The following is a 21634-nucleotide window of genomic DNA, read 5'->3' as shown; positions in this document are numbered from 1 at the left end:
CAACATTCAAAGTACAAAAGAGGCCTTCTCTTAGTGGTATCACACTAAAAAGTTTCAAGGATGTGGCTATAGGGAGGTGGGAGCATGGAATTATAAGCGTTATATGTGACAAAAAAGGTAGCAACCGAGATACTCCAAACTGGAATATGGTGAGACATGGATGCTCTTAAATAAAGTAATTTCGATGGATATTGCTTTGGGGTATAAGATCTCACGTTCCCTTGCAATTTCCAACCTGGTAAAAGGACAAGACAAAATTTTAAGAATTCCACTAACCTCAGTGCCATAATAATTTGGGTTGCGATGCAGCATTTAATTTCTTTCCTTTGCTCTCAGCTCCCACCCAGACCTAGAAATATCAACTAATATCTATCTGCAATAAAATTAATCACAGGCGTTTCTTTCACTCATGTCTTAGTTTGGCTTCTTAATGTCTTGATTACAGAATAAAGTATATTTTTATTGAACGGATCATGTGGTTAGTCTTCAGTGCCTCAATCATTTTTGTTCTTGAGATCAACCAAAAGCAAACTTCCCAAGCTGGAACAAAGCAGAAGATACAAGAAAATTATTCCAGAATTTTAATATCATGATCCTACCTGAATGTATTCTAAGTGAACCCTGCAGTCAGTTTGGTTGTAGTTTGACAAATCTTAGCAAAATCTTAAAACCAAAATAATTTTAAGTAGATTTAAGTATTGACTGCTTCAGGGTAGGCAGGTGCTTAACCTAGACTTATCCTGCTGACTCTTGGCCTTCATGAACCAAGTCTGAAGATTTTGTTCAAGAAGACGACCTTGGAACACTGAAGGCTAAATCCTGAGTCTGGTACAAACTTTGCCTTTACAGGAACTGTGTCTACTGAATTTGGCTCTTGATAAGCTTCATCAAATAGGAAAGTAACTTCATAATAGTGCTTCATTTGAATAGTACAAATCTTCCTTAAAACATTTCCCAGTACCAAAAGGCAAGGGCATTTCTGCCAGAAACACATCTTTAGTGTATGGGTATTTTTCAACTCAATATTTAGAGAAAACCAGTATATTTGCAATTCCTATCACATGCTGAAGGCCAAAATGAAGTTATGCTTTGGTAGGTAAATGCAAATGGCATAATTTGCAAAACTGACCACTGAGTCCTGACAGTTTTCACTGTTTATAAGAAGAAAAGATTTTTCAGGTATGTCTTTGAACAGCCATGTACATCTTGCATTAAACCTATTAAACACAAGTTACTTGAACCTGCCTGATCGGTATGTAACATCGCATTGGAGACTAGTAGTCAAGGACACCTACATCTTCACCATAAGCAGAGAACTACTTATAAATAACCTTAGCACTCGAATAAATTAAAATTACAGAATATTGTTACATTATCATTAGAAAAATCAAATGCACACACCTCATACACAGAGACATCACACCAAATCATTGTTAAAGCAAGATACAAATGTTTTGGGTAGCATCATATAAGAATTCAAACTTGACATTAGCAAGATAAAATGCTTTTGATATCAGTGACACTGAATAACACTTTTAAAAATCATTTTATGCTAAATTTCCGAGTTGGAATACTAGTTACTGAATTCAGACTGCTTCCATGGTTAACCAGCATAAGCCATCTGTAGTCCCATAGTTGTGCTTCTTATGTAAAATCAGAAATAAGTTTCCCAATATTCATTTTCTCAAGAAATTGAGACTGCTGAATTCTATTTTTATCTGAACAATCACAATTGGCATTTTTCTTCTGGTAAAAACACATGGCACAAAAGATAGTTCTATACCATCCACAGACTGACTTGAAAAATATAAATATATACTGTATTTATATATATAATGTGTATATATACACTATCAATATTCACATTAGAGAATCTGAACAATTTTATGAAATTACTTTTTAAGAAAGCCTTCTGCTGTGACTTCACATCTACATAAAGCATTGAGAATTTTCAAGTGTACCATGTGAAATGGGGCTTCTAAAGAAAACATACTGGTGAAATATATGTGAATATGCTTTTTTTTTAATGTGCAGTTTTCTTCATATCTGCAATTTCTACCACTTAAGCTTGCCAATTACAAAAACTAAAATAGTCATGTGGAGTCAGTGTTTCCTCTCCGCAGGCTGCTGCAGGCAGAGTTCACTCCCAGAAGAAACTATTGGCAAATTATTCTCAAGATGATGATTGATGAGATGACTTATGCTGTCAAAGACGCGATCTTTTGTACGAACCTTCAAAAAAAAAGATGCAGGAAGATAGATTAAAGAGCAAAATACTTTTTCCCTTAACTTCCACTAAAATTTTCTAAGAATAAAATGACACAATTCATCATGTTTTAGAGACTGATCCCTCTCCCATCAAAATCAGTGGAAATTTGGTATTTCTGGAGGTTTGCTTCTGTTTTGTGTTTTACTCCCTCTGTTCTCGCCAAACAGGTATTTTGCATGCTACCTATGGGTCAGTCTACTACTATTACTCTTTCTGAATAGGTTTGCTTGAAAATTTGCTGTACAACATTTTGATTCACTGTAAGTTGGGTTTTTAGATCAAATTTTCTTCTCCAAGAGATCACCTACTTCTTTTAAGTGTTTTCACCTTTTTCATTAGAACGAGCTGTCCCTCCAGATATGCCAGAACCCAACTCTTCTGGAAAATCCCCTTCCCCGACAGTGATCCAGCCACCACGTGTGTTAGGCTTGGATTTGTCCCATGCTGTGCGGCACATCCCTGTGCCTTTGAAACTGAACTAGCCCGTTTACCAGCCCTCTGCACTGGCATCCTGCTAAGTATGCCAAGTATTACACCCATGATAAGAGGAAACTGATATTGCAAGGCAAAACAGTCAAAATTATCAGGACAGGCCAAAAACTAATCTATACTACAAAATAATTAATTATTTACCACCTTCACAAAGCATTTCTTTCCTATGTTTAAAACGAGTTAGGCATACAGCTTCCAAGCTACAGGTCTCCTCAAGCAAATGTCATGCTGCAGTAAAGCTTTGTATTGGGATGGCTCTATGCTGCCTCAAGTAAAACCCTCTGAGCACTGCCCCGAAGTGAGGCATGTCATCTATTTTCCTTGAACTTTTCTCAGAAAGAAAGAATGACTTTTGTTAAAACTTTCCAAAGCCAGCTTATGCTGTGGTGGGCACCTTTCTTGAAATATTTGTCTTCATCATTAAGTTCTGTCAAAACTGCTAGAAACTTAGCACAGGATGTCACAGGGTAAAAAACAGAAACAATTTAGGTGGCAAATGATGCTATCTGCTTGGTCCGCATGTAGCTGCATCAGTGAAGAAAACCAACAGGCTCTCCCAACTTCTAAAAAATACTGCTTTGAAACATTGTTTTCTGTAATTATTCAAAGCTATATTTTCAAAATGAAAAGATATCTTTAAAACAGCATTAACTTTCCTTATCTATATTCAGAGTAACACATTTTCAGTCCATTCAACTCAGCTGAGATTTTTCTCATCATAAGCAATATGCTCCTGCCATCACCAGAGTTCAAACCTTAATTCTAAATCCAGTAAAAATTCTACAGTTCTCCATTTTAAGCATCCCTTACCTGAACTAGAGATCCTTTTTTTTGTCAACTGGATGAGAGCAGAAGCAACTGAACAGTTAACTGTGCTCTGGAAACACACACTTAATGTGTGACTGGGTAATTTGTGTGTGACATGAATTTTCAGGCAGCCTTTGTGTGAATCGTTTTTTACAAATAATCAAGCCAGGGCCACACAGAAGAAATGCAAGCTGCTGGCACGCTGCTGTGGCTGGCCACACACTGGCATTTTAGTGACGATTCTCTGCTCTGACAAGTCACAAATAGGGCTGCTCAGGAGCTGTGTCAGGATTCCACAAATCATATAGACAGCACAGCTAACCTAAATACAGACACAGAAAAGCTGTTGTTCTCAAGCGGTGCCTCCTGAGTGAGGAGTTTTGGAGACATTTGGGCCATGACGGCACATCACAAGTAGGCTGAGGGAGGGGACAGGTTCAGAGAACAAGCAGGTCCCTACACAAGAACGTCAGCAAATTAGTGCTGCTCTTAAAGTCAGTGCAGAAAAGATGGAGGGCCTCTGTCCTCTGCAGGAGTAAAATGTCCCAGGAGTCATCATAGGGCCTGAGTACTCCATGCCAGTCAGCAGAGCAGCAGAGCTCCTGGTGGGACATAACGTCCCTGCACTTGTCATGTCACACAGCAGCGTTTTCCTCACAGTAGCCTGTAACAGCTATTTGTGGGTTTATGTTGAAGGGAGAATTAGGGGGCCCTGCTGTAGGAGTCACAAAACTACTGGCAAAAGTTTAGCAAAGGAGGCTGCCCACCAAGAGGTGTAGGGCCAGTTCCCCAGGTTGGTGTCCTGGTCAAGCCCAGGACTAAGCAGTTGGCACTTAAAAAGTGCAAAACCATTCTTTGACTGGCCTCATGTGGCAAATGTAATTACAAGTACCAGGGCATTCCTCACTGCAGCGTTACATACTCTGCAGGACAGGCAGAATTCTGCCGCAGGTTTCTCAGCTGAAACAGATGCCAGCAGGCCAACTCCTTTACAGGAGTTCCTCATTTACTTTGGGGCTTATCATCTACAGTTTTCCTTTACAGAGGAAAAGGAGTTGCCCACTCTCAGCTACCAGGAACCGAGAATAAAATGCGTGGCAATGCTCTCATTCTCTCAGACGAAACTAAGCCTCCCTGGAAGCAGGACAGGACAGCTGCAGAAAACTGGAGCTCCCTTGCCCTCTCCATCCTGCTGCTAGGGGGGCCCCTTTGTCAGCTGAGTCCCTGTGCAGTAAAGAGATGGAGCAGGTTTATTCCAGTTCTCTCCTCAGCTTACATGGAGGAAAACACAGAGGGCCTGGTCCGTATCCTGGCTAATGGAGATGTCATGTGGAAACTGCCAGCATGCAAACTGGCCAAACTTGCACAGCCACCAGCTTTCTCAGCAGGAAAGCTAAAATGGCCTAGCTGCACTTTTGACTAAGACTGTACTGCAGCGGCTAAAGCTTGACCTTGCTGGGAAATCAGGTCGCTAAGGCTCCCTGCAACGTGCAGAAATCATGCAGTGGGTCTTCTGCTAGGCATCAGGGAGAGAATTAGAGATGTGATGGCATATTAGAGATATGAGGCTGTACTTACAATCAGTTGTGAATAAGCTGTAAACAAGATTAAACACATTTAGAGAAAACGTGTAGAGTCAGAATACTTGTATTACTGAGGAGTCAGCACTTACAGTTCCTTCTGGGTCCACCAAAAGAAGATGCTTGGCTTGTCCATTGTGCATGCCTGTCAGCACATAGGAGCCCGGATTTGTGGTACTCTTCCTCACGAGGAAGTCTCCACATTTCTTTAACAGCTGCTCTGCTTCTTTCCTGCTCATCTCTCCTTGATACCATGGCTCTGTACTCAGCTCCTCAGCTATAGTCCAATCAGCTGCTCTGGATAAAAGAGGACTGATGCATCCTGTAGAAGTGGATTTCCTCAATGCAGCCTCAGATGTTTGGTTCTTGAGGGCATCCTCAAATGGTTCTGGTTATGGAAATGGACACAAGGGCAAGATCATTCAGAGGTAAATCATGTTAAAAAATGGTGATATTCCAGTCATTTTTAACTGGATTTATTTTGTGTAATAGCCACTTTATGAAAAAGCTGAGGAAAGATGTACTGCTAGGCCTACTGATTTATTGATTATATTAAGACCAAGGAGTTTAATATGTTAAAAATGCATGTTACACACAGAAAGATGCTGATAAAAATCAGCAAACCTTGGCAAGAGCTTTTGAAAGGTAATGATTTTATTTCAGTAATGGCTATTGTCAACAGTTGCATTTATATGCCCTGGTACCGGGCAGACCTCTCCTTTTGTCTTGCCAGGTATGTCAGACAGTTTCATTTCAAATAAATTGCATAATATGGGTACCCAATGTCATTACACTCATATCTGGCCTCTTTTTAAACAACATATTAATTTAAAAATTATCCATTACTGAGTCTCCAGCCCAAGGGTATGTCTAGAAGGGATCAGTTGCCCTTACCACTCAGCCTACCCCTAGCCTCCACCTAGGAAGAGGACTTTGCAATATAGACATAGGCTAACACCTTTAATGTGATTTACTTAGCTGATATCTTTTAAACCTCAGCTAAATCCTGAACTCTGTGTTATTTTCTGTAGAGTGGAATGGAAAGATGTGTCATTACAGATCCCAACAGTCTTACAGAAATAGTAAATAGGTCAGTGCATGCTTCATTATATGCTGTACTGACCTATTGGAAGTAATTTTCTCTTGCAAGACCTTCATCTGGCCAACTAGTGCATATTAAAAAGAGCTATTGTTCTGTGCCCACTAGACTTACGAAAGGACATCTGCAGAGCAGTACCGTGAAGCAATACACCAGCTCTAAATAGACTGCTCAGATGCCAGGAGTACACAGCCATGTTTGCATGGGGCAACAGAGATGTTAATTTAGCTCAGAAAAACAAGGCAAATATTGTGCTGTCACAGCTTACTGATACCTCAGCTAATTCTTAAAACCAGCTTATATATGTCCCCATTACATTGCAGTCTGCACTAAGCCCAACACACGTTTAGCTTGACAAACCACTAACTTAGGGCTAGTTGACACATTTTCTAATACTACTTTTCTCCAATGATCCAATGGTTAATAAAGATTAATGAAGGCTGGAAGGTGAGAAATCAGTTTTCCCTATTTTTAGGAAAGGAATGCATATAAAATAGAAGCATGTGCATGTTTTAAGGGTAAAGCATGTCAGAAAACAAGGTTAACATCCATGATTTCAGACAGAACACTTTTCTCATTTCAGATCTATATTCACATATAGATATTCTCTCAACTTGCTTCCCTCCCCCTTTCTTTCAGTCCAAAATCTCCCTAAACTGTGGAAATAAAGCTAAGTCTCAGCAACAACATGCCGGGAAGATAGCTTCATGTATACTGAGAAAACAGAAATGTAGATATGTTATTTTAGAAATAGCATATAGACAGTAACTGCTTTGTCTCACTGCCTTTTAATTATGTGAAGTGAATTAAATATATCACATGTCAGCAACTGATCGGAAGTAGGAAGAGTACAAAAACAAAAAAAATTTTCTGTGCAGCAACCTGCTTTCCCCATATTTCCTGTTAAGTATCTCTTCAAGGCTGAAAACAATGTGTATTGGTAGCACCAACATCAAATTGGGACTAATGTTTAAATCATTGTTTTATGGCTATGGCTATGATTCTAATTTTGGAAAAGCTGACTTCAAAATTGGAACAGATAGCTAGATAGGATAGTAGGTCTATCCAGAGCAACGGACAACTCAGTCTTTTAATTTCCCTCCCAGCTTCCTTGTTGCACAAAGTTTTTTTGTATATGCATTGATTTTCTAGTAACATGTTCACAGGACAGCTTGGAGCTAATTCTCCAGCCATTCACTCCTTCGCTTTTCTGCATGACAAGCCTCCTGACTTATTTTCCTTCTGACGTAGTTGCCTGTGACGCTAAGGATAACAGGCTGCAACTCACCTTAACTCAGATATCTCTGGGTACCCTTATTTTAACTCGGTTCAATATGAAACCACCATGAATTCTAAAATTCACCATAATTCCACCAGGAATACTAAAATTTGGAGAAATTTAAAATTATTTTTATACAGTACTAATGCATAAACATATTAGGTTACTTGTTAGATAGGGAGTGAATAGGAAGGGAACTCACTCATGTCAAACAGATCCTTTCCTGGGCTGTTCTCTTTGGTATCATCTGCTGTTCCAGTGAAGGTATTTTCAGCATCTGCCTGAAGTGCCAGTAGAGCTTCTATATTTATATTCTGTGTGTTTACATATGCTGGCATCTCTGCTGTTGGGGTTCCTTTTGATTTCCCTTCCGGTATACTACAAATATCCAGAGATCCTAGAAAATTCAAGACTTTTTTCCTTCTTTTTTTGTATTTGACAGAACAGTGTTGTTATAATGACCAAATAACATCATACCCCATCACCACAGGTTTAAAATTCCCTGGAATGGGAGATGTAAGGTGAGTAACTGCAGGATCTAGTAGAAGAAAATATTGATGAATTGATTCAGAACTGTGTTTCAATGAGGGCTTGCAGGGGGGCATTATTATTCAGCAGGAAAGAAAACTTTTGCAAATAAAGACTGTCAGTTTCAAAAATGATATTCAGTTGAGGAGTCATGAGAGGAGGAAATGGAATAAAATCCTTAAATCTGTGCAGATTAACAACAGATGATGTAATCTGGCACTTGAAAAGAAAGTGTCCCCAGAAACACAGTAAAGCTGTCACATAAAGTTGGAGGGGTGAAATTTCACACATATGTTTTGATATGATTTGCTTAAAATTCAGACAACAACAAAAAGAACATTATGCATTATTTGTTATTCATGGAGCAGAGATCATGTGCAAACACACGCATGGCTCCACATCTAAAAAAAACTTCTGACTTTAGGCTATTCCTTTGGAAACTCCATGTTGCATACCCTAGTGGGTCAGATTTTCAGAACAGACCATGCAGCCTGTCTTCAGATACCACAGATATGGCAAGCTAGAGAGTTGAAGATTTGGGGCAACTCTATGAACTGCTCTGCAAAAGGTGAAATTTTATGAAGGTGTGCGTTTAATAATTTATCCAGAGGTAATTACTAAATGCTTTCAGTTATATCAACACTAAAGTTCGGACAAAGGGAATCTATCAACAAAGTTCAGTTCATTGCTTAAGACTTTAAGAAATCAGACTTTCGCATGCTTTGTCCACCCAAGACCTCCTGCAGTATTACAGCTAAAACTAGCAAAACTCACCTTGCTTAACAGGCCCAGGATGCCAGTCTTCACTGAATTTGTCTCCTAAGTGACGACTCTGGTAATAGATTTGCTCTCCTCCCACTCCTGCTGCAGACTAGAATGGACACATGTGCAAAGACATTTTCAATTACCTTTAAAATGCTCAGATATATTATGAGTGGCTCTGACAATTTCCTTGGCTGTGTTCTGTGTACTCCCACTCTTCATTTCCGATTCATCATAGTGTCAGAATATATATCTCACAAATGTGTTTGTGTAGGAGTAAGATGTTACCGGTGACCTTCATGTAAACTTCCCTGCTTCCTGCTTTTATTAGCCCCCGCAACCCCAAATGATGCATCATCTCCTCTAATACATTTGTCTTCACATAGCAAGCCCTGACAAACCGTGCCTGTGAAAAGCATTCTACAGAAACACACCTGAGACCAGATGACACCCCCAGCACCTTCCAAAGCATGAGCTGAAAGACTCACATTGGTACCAAGGGACATACCCAGGTACTGAAGGGAGGATGTTGTCAACAGACAAGGCGTCTCTGGATTTAAGCAGGGTTGTGCTGGATCTGTAAACTCCTCTTAGGTCGCTATGCTGATACTGCAGTCAAACTTTCAACAGCAATGCTGGCAGAAATATCCAGAGTGACCTCAATTCAACATGAGGTAGAAAACCTACCTAGGAACCTGGCTGAACACTGCTGAGTTATTAACATAATGAACAGATAGCAATGACTGTACTAGATCGTTTAAATGATTGTGCATCAAATCTTTCCCAGTTAGTGTGCACTGACACTCTCTGAAGCAGACATGGTTTCTACAAATGTAGTCACCCTCCATGGATTTCTCTTCCTTGAACCTGTGTAATCTTTTAACACTGTGAGGAACTCACCTCCTTTTGTTTGTTCTGAACCTGCCTAATTTGTTGCACCCTAGATCTTCAATGTCCATTCAAAAGGAAACTGGCCACACATGAAAGGCTATGAGCTATAAATGATCCCAATGTATCCATGTTAAAATACACATTTTTTAAAAAATTTTGGATCCATTAGCAGGAGGACAGAGATGCAATTGCACTGACCTGAGCTGTATCTGCAGCAGTGGGAAGTCTTGCTTTGAGCCTAGCATCAATGAAGCCACCAGGGGGGGGCATTTTATTTGGGATGTTGTTATAATAGGGATGTTCTGTTGCCTGGTTATCTTCCTCCATCCATGGCTCATCAAAACTCTTCATTCTGTAAGAAAGTGAGTGCTTTATTTTGTCCCTCACTTGCAAAGCCCTTACAGATATTTGCAGCATGTTAAGACTGCCTGTCAGGGGATCACTACTGCATATTATTTTGACAATTCAGCTACCATTTTAAGTCAGGAAGCAATTATGGACCATGCAGCAGACCTTCTCTGTTTAAACAAACTAATCTAAACCTCCTTTGCGATGGATTAAATTCTTTATGTTGAGTAAAGGATGTTTTTACTTAGCTTTAAAGACTTTTATAAACTGTATTAACAAATTATTTTATTTAACCTTACAGTAGCATTTGTGATATTATTATCTGATTGATTGACTAAGCATTAAAACTTTGTCTTTTATTATGGCCACTCTATTACCAACATAAATCTGGAAGAACTTCACAAAATCAAGATATCAGATCTGTGGTTTCAGTCTACATTTAACAGTCATTTACACAAATCTGAAGTGAGTAAAGAATGCTTCCCAATTAGGATAGTAGCATTTTATATTCACCATAAATTCATTTTACTCTGATATAAGAGATTACACAAGATGCCACCTCACTGTGATTTATACTATTGTTAGCAAGAGTATAGCAATCCATGACAAAAACACAGCTCACCAAACAAAACAAAATACTACATCCCAACCTTTTAAACAAGCAGACAAATTTTGTATTCTCCAGAGAACAATGCAGCCAAAGCCTCTGTACAATACATCACATTCCTAAAAACTTCACCTGGCTGATGTCATCACTAGTCATTTTGGAAGCCCAGCAACTCTAGCTTACTTCATCTCACTTGACAGAGCTGCTATGACAGTAACAATGAGGAAATGCCACACATATCCATTTTTGACCATCAAACTCTGTCTACTAACTACAAGACAAAATGCATGATCATTTCAATAACTTCACGGTGAAATCCGTATTTAGCCCATTCTTTTAAAATGACTGTGCTCCTTTCATATTCATTAGGCAAATGCTGCTTTGCTAATTCAGCAGAAATCTCTTTTTAAAGTATTTAAATCCCATCTGTCTTCACCAACTTTGTCCACAGCACATTTTATCAAGTAAATACAAAGCTAAAGAAGATCCTTTAGCAGTCTCGTGCAATCATACTCACCTATCATGGAACGTAGGTATCTTAGAGGGGCATCTTAAGTATTGCTTAAATCGAAGCTCAAACGCTTGCCCTATGGTGCTGATGACATCCTGGGCCAGGCCATCACAGCATTCCAGTATATGACAAGCTAAATGAAAAAGATTTGACACATGCACATGAAAATCATTGTTCGTGTTATGGTGGGGTGCATTGACCTATGAGAAAACACCTACACATCAGGTATAGTTGCCCTATTCGTGGTGTGCACATTTCAATAAAGCCCAATTATGGCACAGTGAATTTCAGGTAATGGGGTCTTTTTAAAGGTTAAATAAAATTGTTCTAGTGTGTAACTGCAATAGGCAAGACCACAAATCAGTTCCACAATTTTAACAAGTTCATAAATACAGGAAATCTCATAAAATTTCACTTGTTATTACCCAAATTGAATAGATTATATGAAAATTCTAAGATATAAATTGAAATTATGAAAGTATTAGTGGATGGTAACAACAAAAAAGCTTTCTTTGCTTTCCTCCATTTCATTACTTCAGTTATGTGTAATCACACCAAGTCCTCAAGCTGTTCACTTCCTTTGAGTTTCCAGAATTTCCCAGATTACAGGCTGAGGGAGGAGCAGTAACTAGGATACTTTCTAGATCCCAGGCCCTGATCTGATTCCAGTAATAGAGTCTGGTATCTCTTCCTGCTTGTCTGTATGGAGACACTCCCAGCAAACTGCGGGATCACTGAGGAGCACAGAACCAGGACCCCGGTTAACTCCAGTGCTCCCTCATGTGCCACTTCTATGAACCCACCATGACAGATGCAGTAAGGACGGGGCTGGCAACACAAGCTCTCTTCCTATGGGAGACCAAGAAACCTTTATCAGCTGTCTGAACAGCCAAATCCATTCCTGTTTTAAATCAGATAATGGCTCAGAGGTGTCATCTTATGTGACAACATAAACAGGTGAACTCATGAAGATTTCACCAAACACTGCGGGAATGATAGGTGTTAAGAGCTAGAAGCTAAAGATCTGAATGAACACCACCTCGGTGATATTCAGAAAAGCCCAGGCAAGTTCATTTTCCATATCCAGTGCTGGACAAGCACATGGTCTACTGGCTAGAGCTTGGATTGGATTTGAAACTCTGGTTCTTTTCAAGGTCGTGCCGCAGCACAGTGGGACCTTCTCCAAAGTTATTAATTTCTATCACCCCTGATTGCTTTAATGACCTGAATATAAATTCTTCCACTGAAAAACTGCATTTTAGTATATGCCCAGTGTCCAGCTCAGTGGAATCAAGAGCTTTGGATGCCAATGTCCTACAAATAAGGGTTGGTCATGACATTTGTATGACATAATTTTAGTTAAAGCAATATAGGGAAACCAAGGAGGTTTAGCAATGACTTCTCAGAGGCTGATCTACTGGACAGACTTCTGAAGAGGCCAGAATAAAGGGCCAAGAAACCTGCAGTTATGCAGGTATGGAGTGACCAGGACACCAAGCTGTCTCTCCCTCAGCATCAGCAGCACCTTGCACAGCATGAGATGGTATGAGATGCTGGCCTGCTAAACAGATCCAGTGATGCACCTTATAGCATCTACTGTGCCAACCAGCATGCTGAGGCAATGCCCGAGTGAGGGGAAATGTCCTTAGCTGCATGTTGAAAGTGGATTTGGCAGCCAAAAACAGGACCTCCATGTGTTCAAAGACAGAGGTAGACATCCCTGGCTAGGACAATATATTTGCTGTTTAGCCCCTCTGCACCACTGCTGGCAGCAGTGAACAAACAGCCCCCAGATAAGGTGCAGAAGTCTCTCCATGAACATGGATTGAAAGTAGTTAGGCCAAACAAAGCTACAATTTTTGCACTCTAGTTACCAAGTGGGGATTTAAAGAGGCTACATTGCTCACCGCTAAACCTGTCTGGAGCTAAAATGAAGCATGAGTCATTAAGTAGTTTCAGAAGGTGACATAATGATAACCTGTTTCCTTGGATACATGGATGGACTTTCAGCAGGTAGATGTGCTTCTTGTAAAAGGATGAGAACGTTTGGATCACACAGAGTTCACTTCTCATGAAAGTTACAGCAGAAGACAGCCAGCCTTTAGATTGCTAGATCCAGGATATAAAGCATGAAGAGAGCTTTTCCATCTTTGAGAAGAAATGAGTCTAATATGCAAGTGAAAGCTATACTACAGCATCAGTGCTAGTGTTAAGAACAGCAGCAGTAACATTTTCACTAGATACGGAAGTAAGTTTGAACTCACTTCTAAAGTAATTTGCAGATAAACCAAAGATTAACAGAATGGCCAGTGATGGTGAAAAAGAGCAATCCAGATCCCTTGGTAAACTAGACCTTTTAAACAAATGTGTTTTAATACTTGTCACATACAAAGTCAGTGATGTACAAACCCCTGGTGTACACACACAACTGGGGAAAGCTCGCATGGAAAGCTGTAACACAGAAGGCTTAAAGATCACAGCGTGGAAGAATTTCACATGAGGTAACAGTGCTTCACTGCACCAAAAGGACTTATGAGAAACCATTTAATGATGAGGACAAAACCAAGTAAGAGTAGGAAGGTGCAGCCTCTGTTATAGATTGCTGACAGTACTAGATTAATCCAAATAATAACAGGCATCATCTACCTTTCTAAAACAATGCAGAAAAATGAAAGAAGGTAAAACAATGCAGAAAAATGAAAGAAGGAGGAACAGAAATTATCTGAAGGATGGAGGATGTGCACTGCAGCTGGAGACCTACGGAGTTCACTCTGTCAAACTTTTCCTGAAGAAAAGAGACATGACTTGAACTAAATTACACCACAGGAAGACAATACCAGGCGCTTAGATAACTCCTCGATCTAGGACAGACTAGTTCAACAAGGAACAGTGACAGGAAGTAAGGCTAAACACAGCTAAACACATTCAACTTAGATATAAGGAAAAAAACCGCAACTGTTCCTGAAACATTTTTTATATAAAATCCACTCACACAGAAACAGAAGACAGAGCTCAGGACTCCTCCAAATCCTACAGTGCAAATGTCTGGTCTATGATGCTGGTCCACTACATTGCTACTGAGATCTCTCAGAACAACTAGATCATTCCCTGGTTTAGCAGAAGGGTACTGCTAAAGCAGGTGGAGAGTAGCTCTGCACCATATAGCCTACAGTCTGATGCCACAGCCTTTCTAATGGGGGACACATGGTGTTGGAACATAACAAGCATGGCAAAGAACTGGACTCTCTTCCTACCTCCCACTCCCCATATTAGTATGTTTAGTGCAGGTATTATTTATAAGCTAACACTCTCAAGTCTGGACATCTCTGCACATGGTTAAGGTATTAAAAATCATTAGAGATGACAAAATACAGAAGTTATTGAATTAGCTGTGCCCATGGTAAGGTGGCAGCTCAGGGTCTGCAGGGTTGGAATTCTGGAGTTAAAGTGTCTGAATTCTGCAGAAATCATGTTGGAAGTGCTTGAGGTTTTTTTGGAGCTAGTCTTTTTTCCTCTATGAATTTATGAATAATAAATAGATTCTCAGGTACATTATGCAATACCTTGTATCTAGCATTAAGACCTAGTGACACTTTCTGCATTACAAGCAGGCATGTTTTCTCTACCTATTACTTCACACTGTAATTCACACTTTTTATAATTTACTTTTATTTTTGAGAATATGAACTGGATCTGAGTCTTTGAAGACAAGAGGTTCCCTGTTCCTGACTGATCTCTCATAAAGTAATACAACCTTGAATAAAACTTCGTTGAGAAAGAGGATTATAGCCTCCAGCAAGCTGGCTCAAAAGCTCACTATTTGGTAAAGAATCTGATTGTGCCAGGAAGAATTAGGCATATACTGAGAAGACTTAACAGATTCAGCCACCTCATAGGAGGACTTAATCAGAGGACTGCTTAGTTCTTGCATAGTGATTGGGTGTAGGTAAGAATTAGCTGTTAGAAGCTCATGCAGCCAAGTAAGGCAAGCATTTCATTTAAGAGTTGAAGAGAATCAAAGTGATATTTGGAGATGAACTACAGGCAAGACCTGTTCCAAGTTTGAGAACCAACTTGTGCATGGCTGTTCCTTATTGCTACACAATCTTTCCATGACTCTGTCAAAGGCAATCTTTTTACTGAGCTGCATTTATTGTCTTCCGGAGGAAAAAAAAAAATCAACTGAATTATACCATGAATAATTCATGTTCTCAAAGGAAAAAAGATGTCAAGTAGATATTTCTAACTTACCTCTCCGATTAACAGGATCCTTAGCTACATATGCAACATAGTCCGTTGTATCCTGTCAAAAAATTAAGATATCCACAATGAATGCAAAAAAACCTTTGCACTGATCATACCAAAATATCACAGTACAGAGCGTGCATATTCCTGTGGGTAGAGCCTCAAATGACATGTTTTGCTCTCAAGCTGTATACTACTTTAACCCCATAAAACGTTTATGGGTTTTGGTACTGATCCTACCACCTTGCTTTCTCCAGAGTGTGATCTATTCCAGCAGAACTTAAAAATCTCTTCCATGACCTTTGAAAATCAATTAAACAAATTTAGTAGGATTTGGATCATGCCTCATTTAGAATGGAATAGAATTACAGGTCCTTATCTTCAAACTACCCAGAGATTTTGGTTCAGAACATGAATAATCAACTGGTTCTATGGCAGAAAGAGTGGGAGTAACAGCCCTGCTCCCCAGAAATACTAAGAATGGCTTTTATTCATGTGTGACAAGCAGGTGTGTTTACTTTACTGACAATGCCATATGACACAGAGGCACTCCACCATGGCTTGGCTGTGACAAGCAATATCCCAGGATGATCTCCCCGAGGCCACAGGCTCTCCCAGCCATCCCTGTTGCCACACACCAGGTGGATTTTCTGGCAAGAGCAGGCTGACATCTTCTTTGTGGATTTTTTGTTTGCTCTCCTGCCACTCTCACGCTCCTGTGCACAAGCAGTGGAGACTTTTATCACTGTGCAGATGAAACAGAAAGGCCAGTGATTCTGGGAAACATGAGGCCTGCTGGCACATCTGGAAAATGCCATATATCCTTGATGCGATCAGAAAGTCCTGCTTAGATCTGTTATTTCCTGACATGCCTGGCTAGTCAAGTATAGCTAAACCTAACTGAGGTATACACAGGATACACTACAGCTGGCTGCATAAATCTACCCAAAGCCTTTTCAGGTGACCGATCCAAGACCATTGACAATTATGTCAAGACCTAATGTCACAACAAACGTCAATCTTCGGTTAAAAGACAGACTTCTTTAGCTTAGCTTTCTCTAGTGCAAGCACACACCACCACCACCCACCCAAAACAAATCACTGTGCTGTGTGTCTGTACAATTTCCTTCCTAAGGAGAGGGCAAGGGAAATGATGAAGCATGTTCATGGTTCTGGTGACAGATGTGTAGCCATATCACTTAATGCACTATTGGAAGGCACTCAGACACAGCAGTAATGAAGTTGGTCTGTGAAAAAAAACAGAGCAGAGAAGAATAGCCCTAGCATTTTGCCCAGTAATTTCTTAAGCACCCAGTGACATAGTGTCTGGGCAATGACTTGAGTGAAAGTAATGATGCATATCAACAAGTAAAGGAACAAGAAAAGTGGCGTTGTCTATAGTAGCAAACAAAACAGAGCCAAGGTAAAGGCCTGAGAGTTGTCCATACTGTTTAATTGTTGCTACTCTCCTTTGCCTGGCTGTGCTGATTTCCCATGACATGCTCTGAAACTCTCTGAGGGACCAGCATGTGCTGGGCATTGAAACCAAGAGACCACTGGGAGAGAAGAGAGTGAATATGTGGATAGAAATTGCACTGAGCTATTTAGTTTCAGGGCCAGAAAACAGGCCACAGATCATTTTATTTCCTAGTACAGACATAGCTAATGGATACATTTATGCCTGAGTAAATCTATCTCACAGCTAGTGTGGGTGTGAGAGACTGGAACCACCTACTCTTTATTTCATCTAAAGCTCTCAGATTCAAGGTGACTATGACAAACCATTAAGGACCTAAGCTGGGCACTTTTCACAGTGGCTAAATTAGAAGATTCCCATCAAAAGGCTGTAATAGGGCTGAGCTGATGCAGCAAAGTGGTTCCTGACATTCAAGTACTGAAGACAAGTATGAATGAGCTATAATTTTCACCTCAAAGAAATTGCATTGTGGTGTTAAAATTTGGAGGTATGGCTGAAACTGAAAAACTACTGCCTTCAGGGACCTCTGAGAGACTTGTCTTATTAGACCTTATGAGATTCGTCTCTCTAAAATTTCAGCAGGCATCTCCAAAACCAGATGTCTTGTCTAGCAGCCTGGTAACAGCTACCTGAAATTACTATGGATAAAAATTATTTAGTGTATCATAAAGAAGGGCTGAAGAGAGCTAAAGCTGTTCCAGAACAGTCTTGGAAGTGAACTAAAAATTATTCCAAAATGGTGTGTAAAAGGATTTGGTGGAGAGATTTTTAAGCTCCCATGTACTGACACAGACAGAAACTGTCTGACTCACTGCAAAGGGGAATATTGCAAAAATATATATATATATATATGGTACTCAAGCTGCTCTCCAAGACTGTGGAACACTTCTCCAGTGGATATATTTTGATTAGGTAATTAACATAGGTAATTTTGAAATGGAATTAATGTTTAGGGAGTGGGAGGAAAGTTGCAAAGCTAATTGCTGGCCCAAATATGGAGGAGCTATTCAGAGCAGAAAAGTGGATGGGGTGAGAAGTGGGGGCAGTCTCACTTCTAAACAACCCAAACTTCAAAATTCAGAGTAAGAGAAGTATTTCCTGAAGAAACATGGGCACAGATCTGGGTTCCTAATTCAGCATGGCCTTTCTCCATCCATTTTAAATCTCATATGAGAAAGTGAGTTTATGGGCTGGAGTCCAACTGTGTTTGGGGAACATGGTTTGGTGGTGGCAGTCCTGCACCAAGTGGAAATCATTAAGGCTGATGAAAGTTATGTCTGGATGACCCTCAGATGGGTTAATAATGCTGTGACTTAAATCACGTCCTTGCATCTTGTCTTCTTCCATGTGCATGCAGGACAAAGGAACCACCTGCTTTATGAACAAGCTTTTGATTTAAAGTTGTGCCAGATACTAGCCCACTGAGACAAGCCTGTAGAGCATCATTATACACTCATATCTACCTTCTCCACCCCCAGAACGAGATCACCATGCACTGGTCTTATTGGGAATGCAACTTTACAATTTGCTGTGTCTTGTAGGCTCCTTTACACCATGCAATTTTATTTCTCTGGTAGCTCACTGACTCAGTAGCATGATTTTTCTCTCTCTAAAACATTTGGAAGAGCTTGTTTACTCCAAATCCAATCTCTACTGCTGCTCCTCTCCACTTTCCTGGTAAAATCACTCTATCAGTGGGCAGTGTGCAATGGTGTTTCTAGGACTTAGCATTTGGGATGGCAGATGGGGAATGAAGAATCTTCTTACGGAGGCAGGGAACTGTGCTAATCACTCCTCTGCCCACTTCAGGAATTGTTCATTTGCAGCATCCATTGCAATCTGTTGTATTTCAAAGCTGCTGTTGATCCATTTTTTGTTCCCCAAATTATTATGATATGGTGTCTTTTTCCCTTCTGGAACTGAACTGAGCTCAGCAGAGCTATACTGAGACTGAAGTTTGCCCTTATGTTTTCTGGGGGTAGTGAAATGAACAGAGAAAGTGCCAAGGATCTTCAACTTAACAGAGTTGAACTGAGAAAATTAACTCACAAAGCAGGCTAGAAATTGCCTTACCTGTAGTACATGACTGATAAATGACAGATAATCATATGATGGAGGAAAAAGCAAACTCGTTCAATTAATCTAGATTTAAAAGCTTTCAAACCTCCAAGTAAGAGGTGAACAATGTCCCTGTTTTATAATTCTCCCATTGCTTCCTGGGTGACAAATACTTTTTAAGAACATTTAATATGCCTTTGGATGGACTGCTTATAAAACCAGGGAAAAGCGCAGCAAGCAGGAGACCGCCCTTTGATCTAAATGAACTAAATGTGTGGGTGTATCTGAAAGCTTTGCAAAACTAGAAAGAAATATCTGGGCTTTTCCTGAAAGCCTGTCTTCAAGCTGCATGAGTGTAGCAAATATACCTGAAGGTAGTATTTAGCACAGTTTTCTCAATGCGCACTTAAAGACAAGAAGAAAAAAAATAAATGCATGCATTGCTATAAATATAACTGCAACATAGTTTATTACTGTAAAAAGTGTAAAAACCACTCAGAACAGAAGTTCTCATGAAACCCATATGTCTATACTACATTACTCTGAAAAACAGAGCTCTGCTTATCAGTTGTTATATGTATGCTCACAGCCCTTTGATACTTTTTGTTTCAGGCATTCAAAGAGCAGGATTTATGACTGCTTGTCAGTCGTTTCCCTCAAAAAGACTTTGATGGCAACAATCAAGAAGAATTTATGAAACCAGAAACAGGAGCTATTGTGGTTATATTTTTCTTGCAGTAAGCTACGCAATAAATTTTGTCACATAGTCATCATAAAGCAGTATCTACGTGGGGGAAAGCTTTAAAGGAATGCTTACCGGATCACCTCCAGACGCAAAGGAAATAGATTGCATATGGTGATTTGCTATGATCTGCATGGAACAGAAAGAGTAAGTGTGATTCAGTAGGTTTTCTTACAGTTTACCCTTTTGATTTCTTTTTGTGTAGGGGTGAAAATCAAAAACCAAGATCAAAATTAACTTTGCATTTCACCTACAAGGAGTGCAAAGAGTAGCATGATAATATAAACAAACTTAAGGATGAATGTATCTATTCTGGTGTTCTTTAAAACCTAGCAGGACATGGCAAAATTGCTAAATGTGCTCAGAACTCCTGTAAATCATATAGATCTGTCATACAGTACATTTGGAGAAATTTTAATTTGCTAAAGCTCACTTTCTTTATTTTAGATAGGGATGAATGGAGCAAAAGGTTTTCTGCTGATGCCACTCTGGTGAAAACAATGAAATCATGCCAGTCTGTACACCAAGAATCCTAGCATTACTTCCAGTACCAACTGTGTCATTTTATGTTTCAAACACCAACATGTTTGCAATATGCAAACAGAATTTTGAATCTAGCTACAATGTAGCATTGTGGACAAAATCTCAGGCATACTCCAGGGCATTTGAAATTCAATTTGCTTATGTACAATTTGAACTAATATGATATTTCTCTGGAAAGAGACAAATTGTCATGAACCTCTCACACAAGGAGAACAGTTCTGCTCCATTGCTATTCTGAGATTTAACTTATGAAATCTTTTAATAAAGAAATCATGTAACAATCAAGCAAGAAAAGGTCATTTGAAAGAAAATTTCACTAGATCAATTGAGTCACTGAAACCATGCCAAGAAATTTGGCTGGTATAGGACAGGACCCCTTATTTAGTGACTCAGAGCATGTGGTAATAGTCATTTGGATCTTGATTGCTCACTTCGGAGAGCGTATGGCATATTTTTACTTTAGAAAACCCTTTTCGAAAAAAATGAGGCTAAAAAGATATTCTCTGGGCTGTTTTCCCCAATCCTGCATCTTAAAGACTTGAACTAGCAAGTGTCTTCTTTGGAAGGAAAAAACGCCTAACATGAGTGTCTCTGGATCTTGATGCTTCACTAAGTCAGAGAGAGTTGACAACTATTTGTAGTACTACTTTCATGTAGAGTACTTCATTTTCAATACTCATGCTTAATTTTTAAGTGTTCAGTGGTGAACTATCATTGTCTTCCTCATCAGTGAGGATTTCTTTCTCTTTTTCTCATAATGAAATGATCCTAACAATAAAGGTGAACTAGTGAAGATTTGTTACACATTTAATATTGTCACTGTCTTGAACTGAGCAAATAACCCAATCTTTTAGTTCAGCATCATAAAAACCAAAATTACTTGAGATTGCCTCAAAACTTATTTTTCCAAATTTTAAGAAAACTAGAAAGTGCTTGAACCATCAGTTCAAGTCAGACACTTTTTTGGTTTTAATTCCACAGCTAGTTTAGTTCAGTTTGAGATAAGTGTATTTCTCCCCCTCCCCACCCCCCCCCAAATATTGAAACAAGGCATAGCAAATTACCAATGCCTTGCATTGCTTAAAATGAAATGATTCATGCATGTTGGCACATAGTTTAAAAACATTTCCATCTACCCAAATCTGCATGTTGAACAAATAAACAAAACAAAATCATCTTCCACTCATCCGTGCTTAACATGTTCACAAAACTGTTGTGCAGGGATACACGCAATTGCTTTCCTGCTACCCCAAGGGCCAACAACACCCTTCTTCTTTCTTTCCCTCCAGCTCCCCAGGCAAAAAGAGACTATTACAGAAGTTCACAGCCATCTTCCTGGGTGGGGCCTCAAAGGGCAAAGTTGCTGGGCCATGCTTATTTTCAAATTGAATGCTTG

The 21634-nt window shown here is 39.6% G+C and overlaps 1 protein-coding gene across 1 annotated transcript in view; it reads right to left on the bottom strand.

The window, feature by feature from the left end:
• Positions 1-439: 439 nt before the first annotated feature.
• Positions 440-21634, bottom strand: part of SHC3 (SHC adaptor protein 3) — a 103072-nt gene continuing 81877 nt past the window's right edge. The window contains exons 7-14 of the mRNA XM_074856509.1: positions 19771-19824; positions 15425-15476; positions 11180-11306; positions 9906-10059; positions 8829-8925; positions 7729-7923; positions 5241-5536; positions 440-2232 (exon numbers count right to left, since the gene is read on the bottom strand). Of these exons, the coding sequence (XP_074712610.1) occupies positions 2104-2232; positions 5241-5536; positions 7729-7923; positions 8829-8925; positions 9906-10059; positions 11180-11306; positions 15425-15476; positions 19771-19824 (1104 nt within the window). The 3' untranslated portion in view covers positions 440-2103. The remainder of the gene's footprint in view (positions 2233-5240; positions 5537-7728; positions 7924-8828; positions 8926-9905; positions 10060-11179; positions 11307-15424; positions 15477-19770; positions 19825-21634) is intronic.

The sequence above is a fragment of the Strix uralensis genome, chromosome Z, assembly GCF_047716275.1.
Source record: "Strix uralensis isolate ZFMK-TIS-50842 chromosome Z, bStrUra1, whole genome shotgun sequence".
In the NCBI taxonomy this organism is placed as follows: domain Eukaryota; kingdom Metazoa; phylum Chordata; class Aves; order Strigiformes; family Strigidae; genus Strix; species Strix uralensis.
The sequence above is the reverse complement of the archived record's forward strand: the minus strand, read 5'-3'. Positions and strand labels throughout refer to the sequence as shown.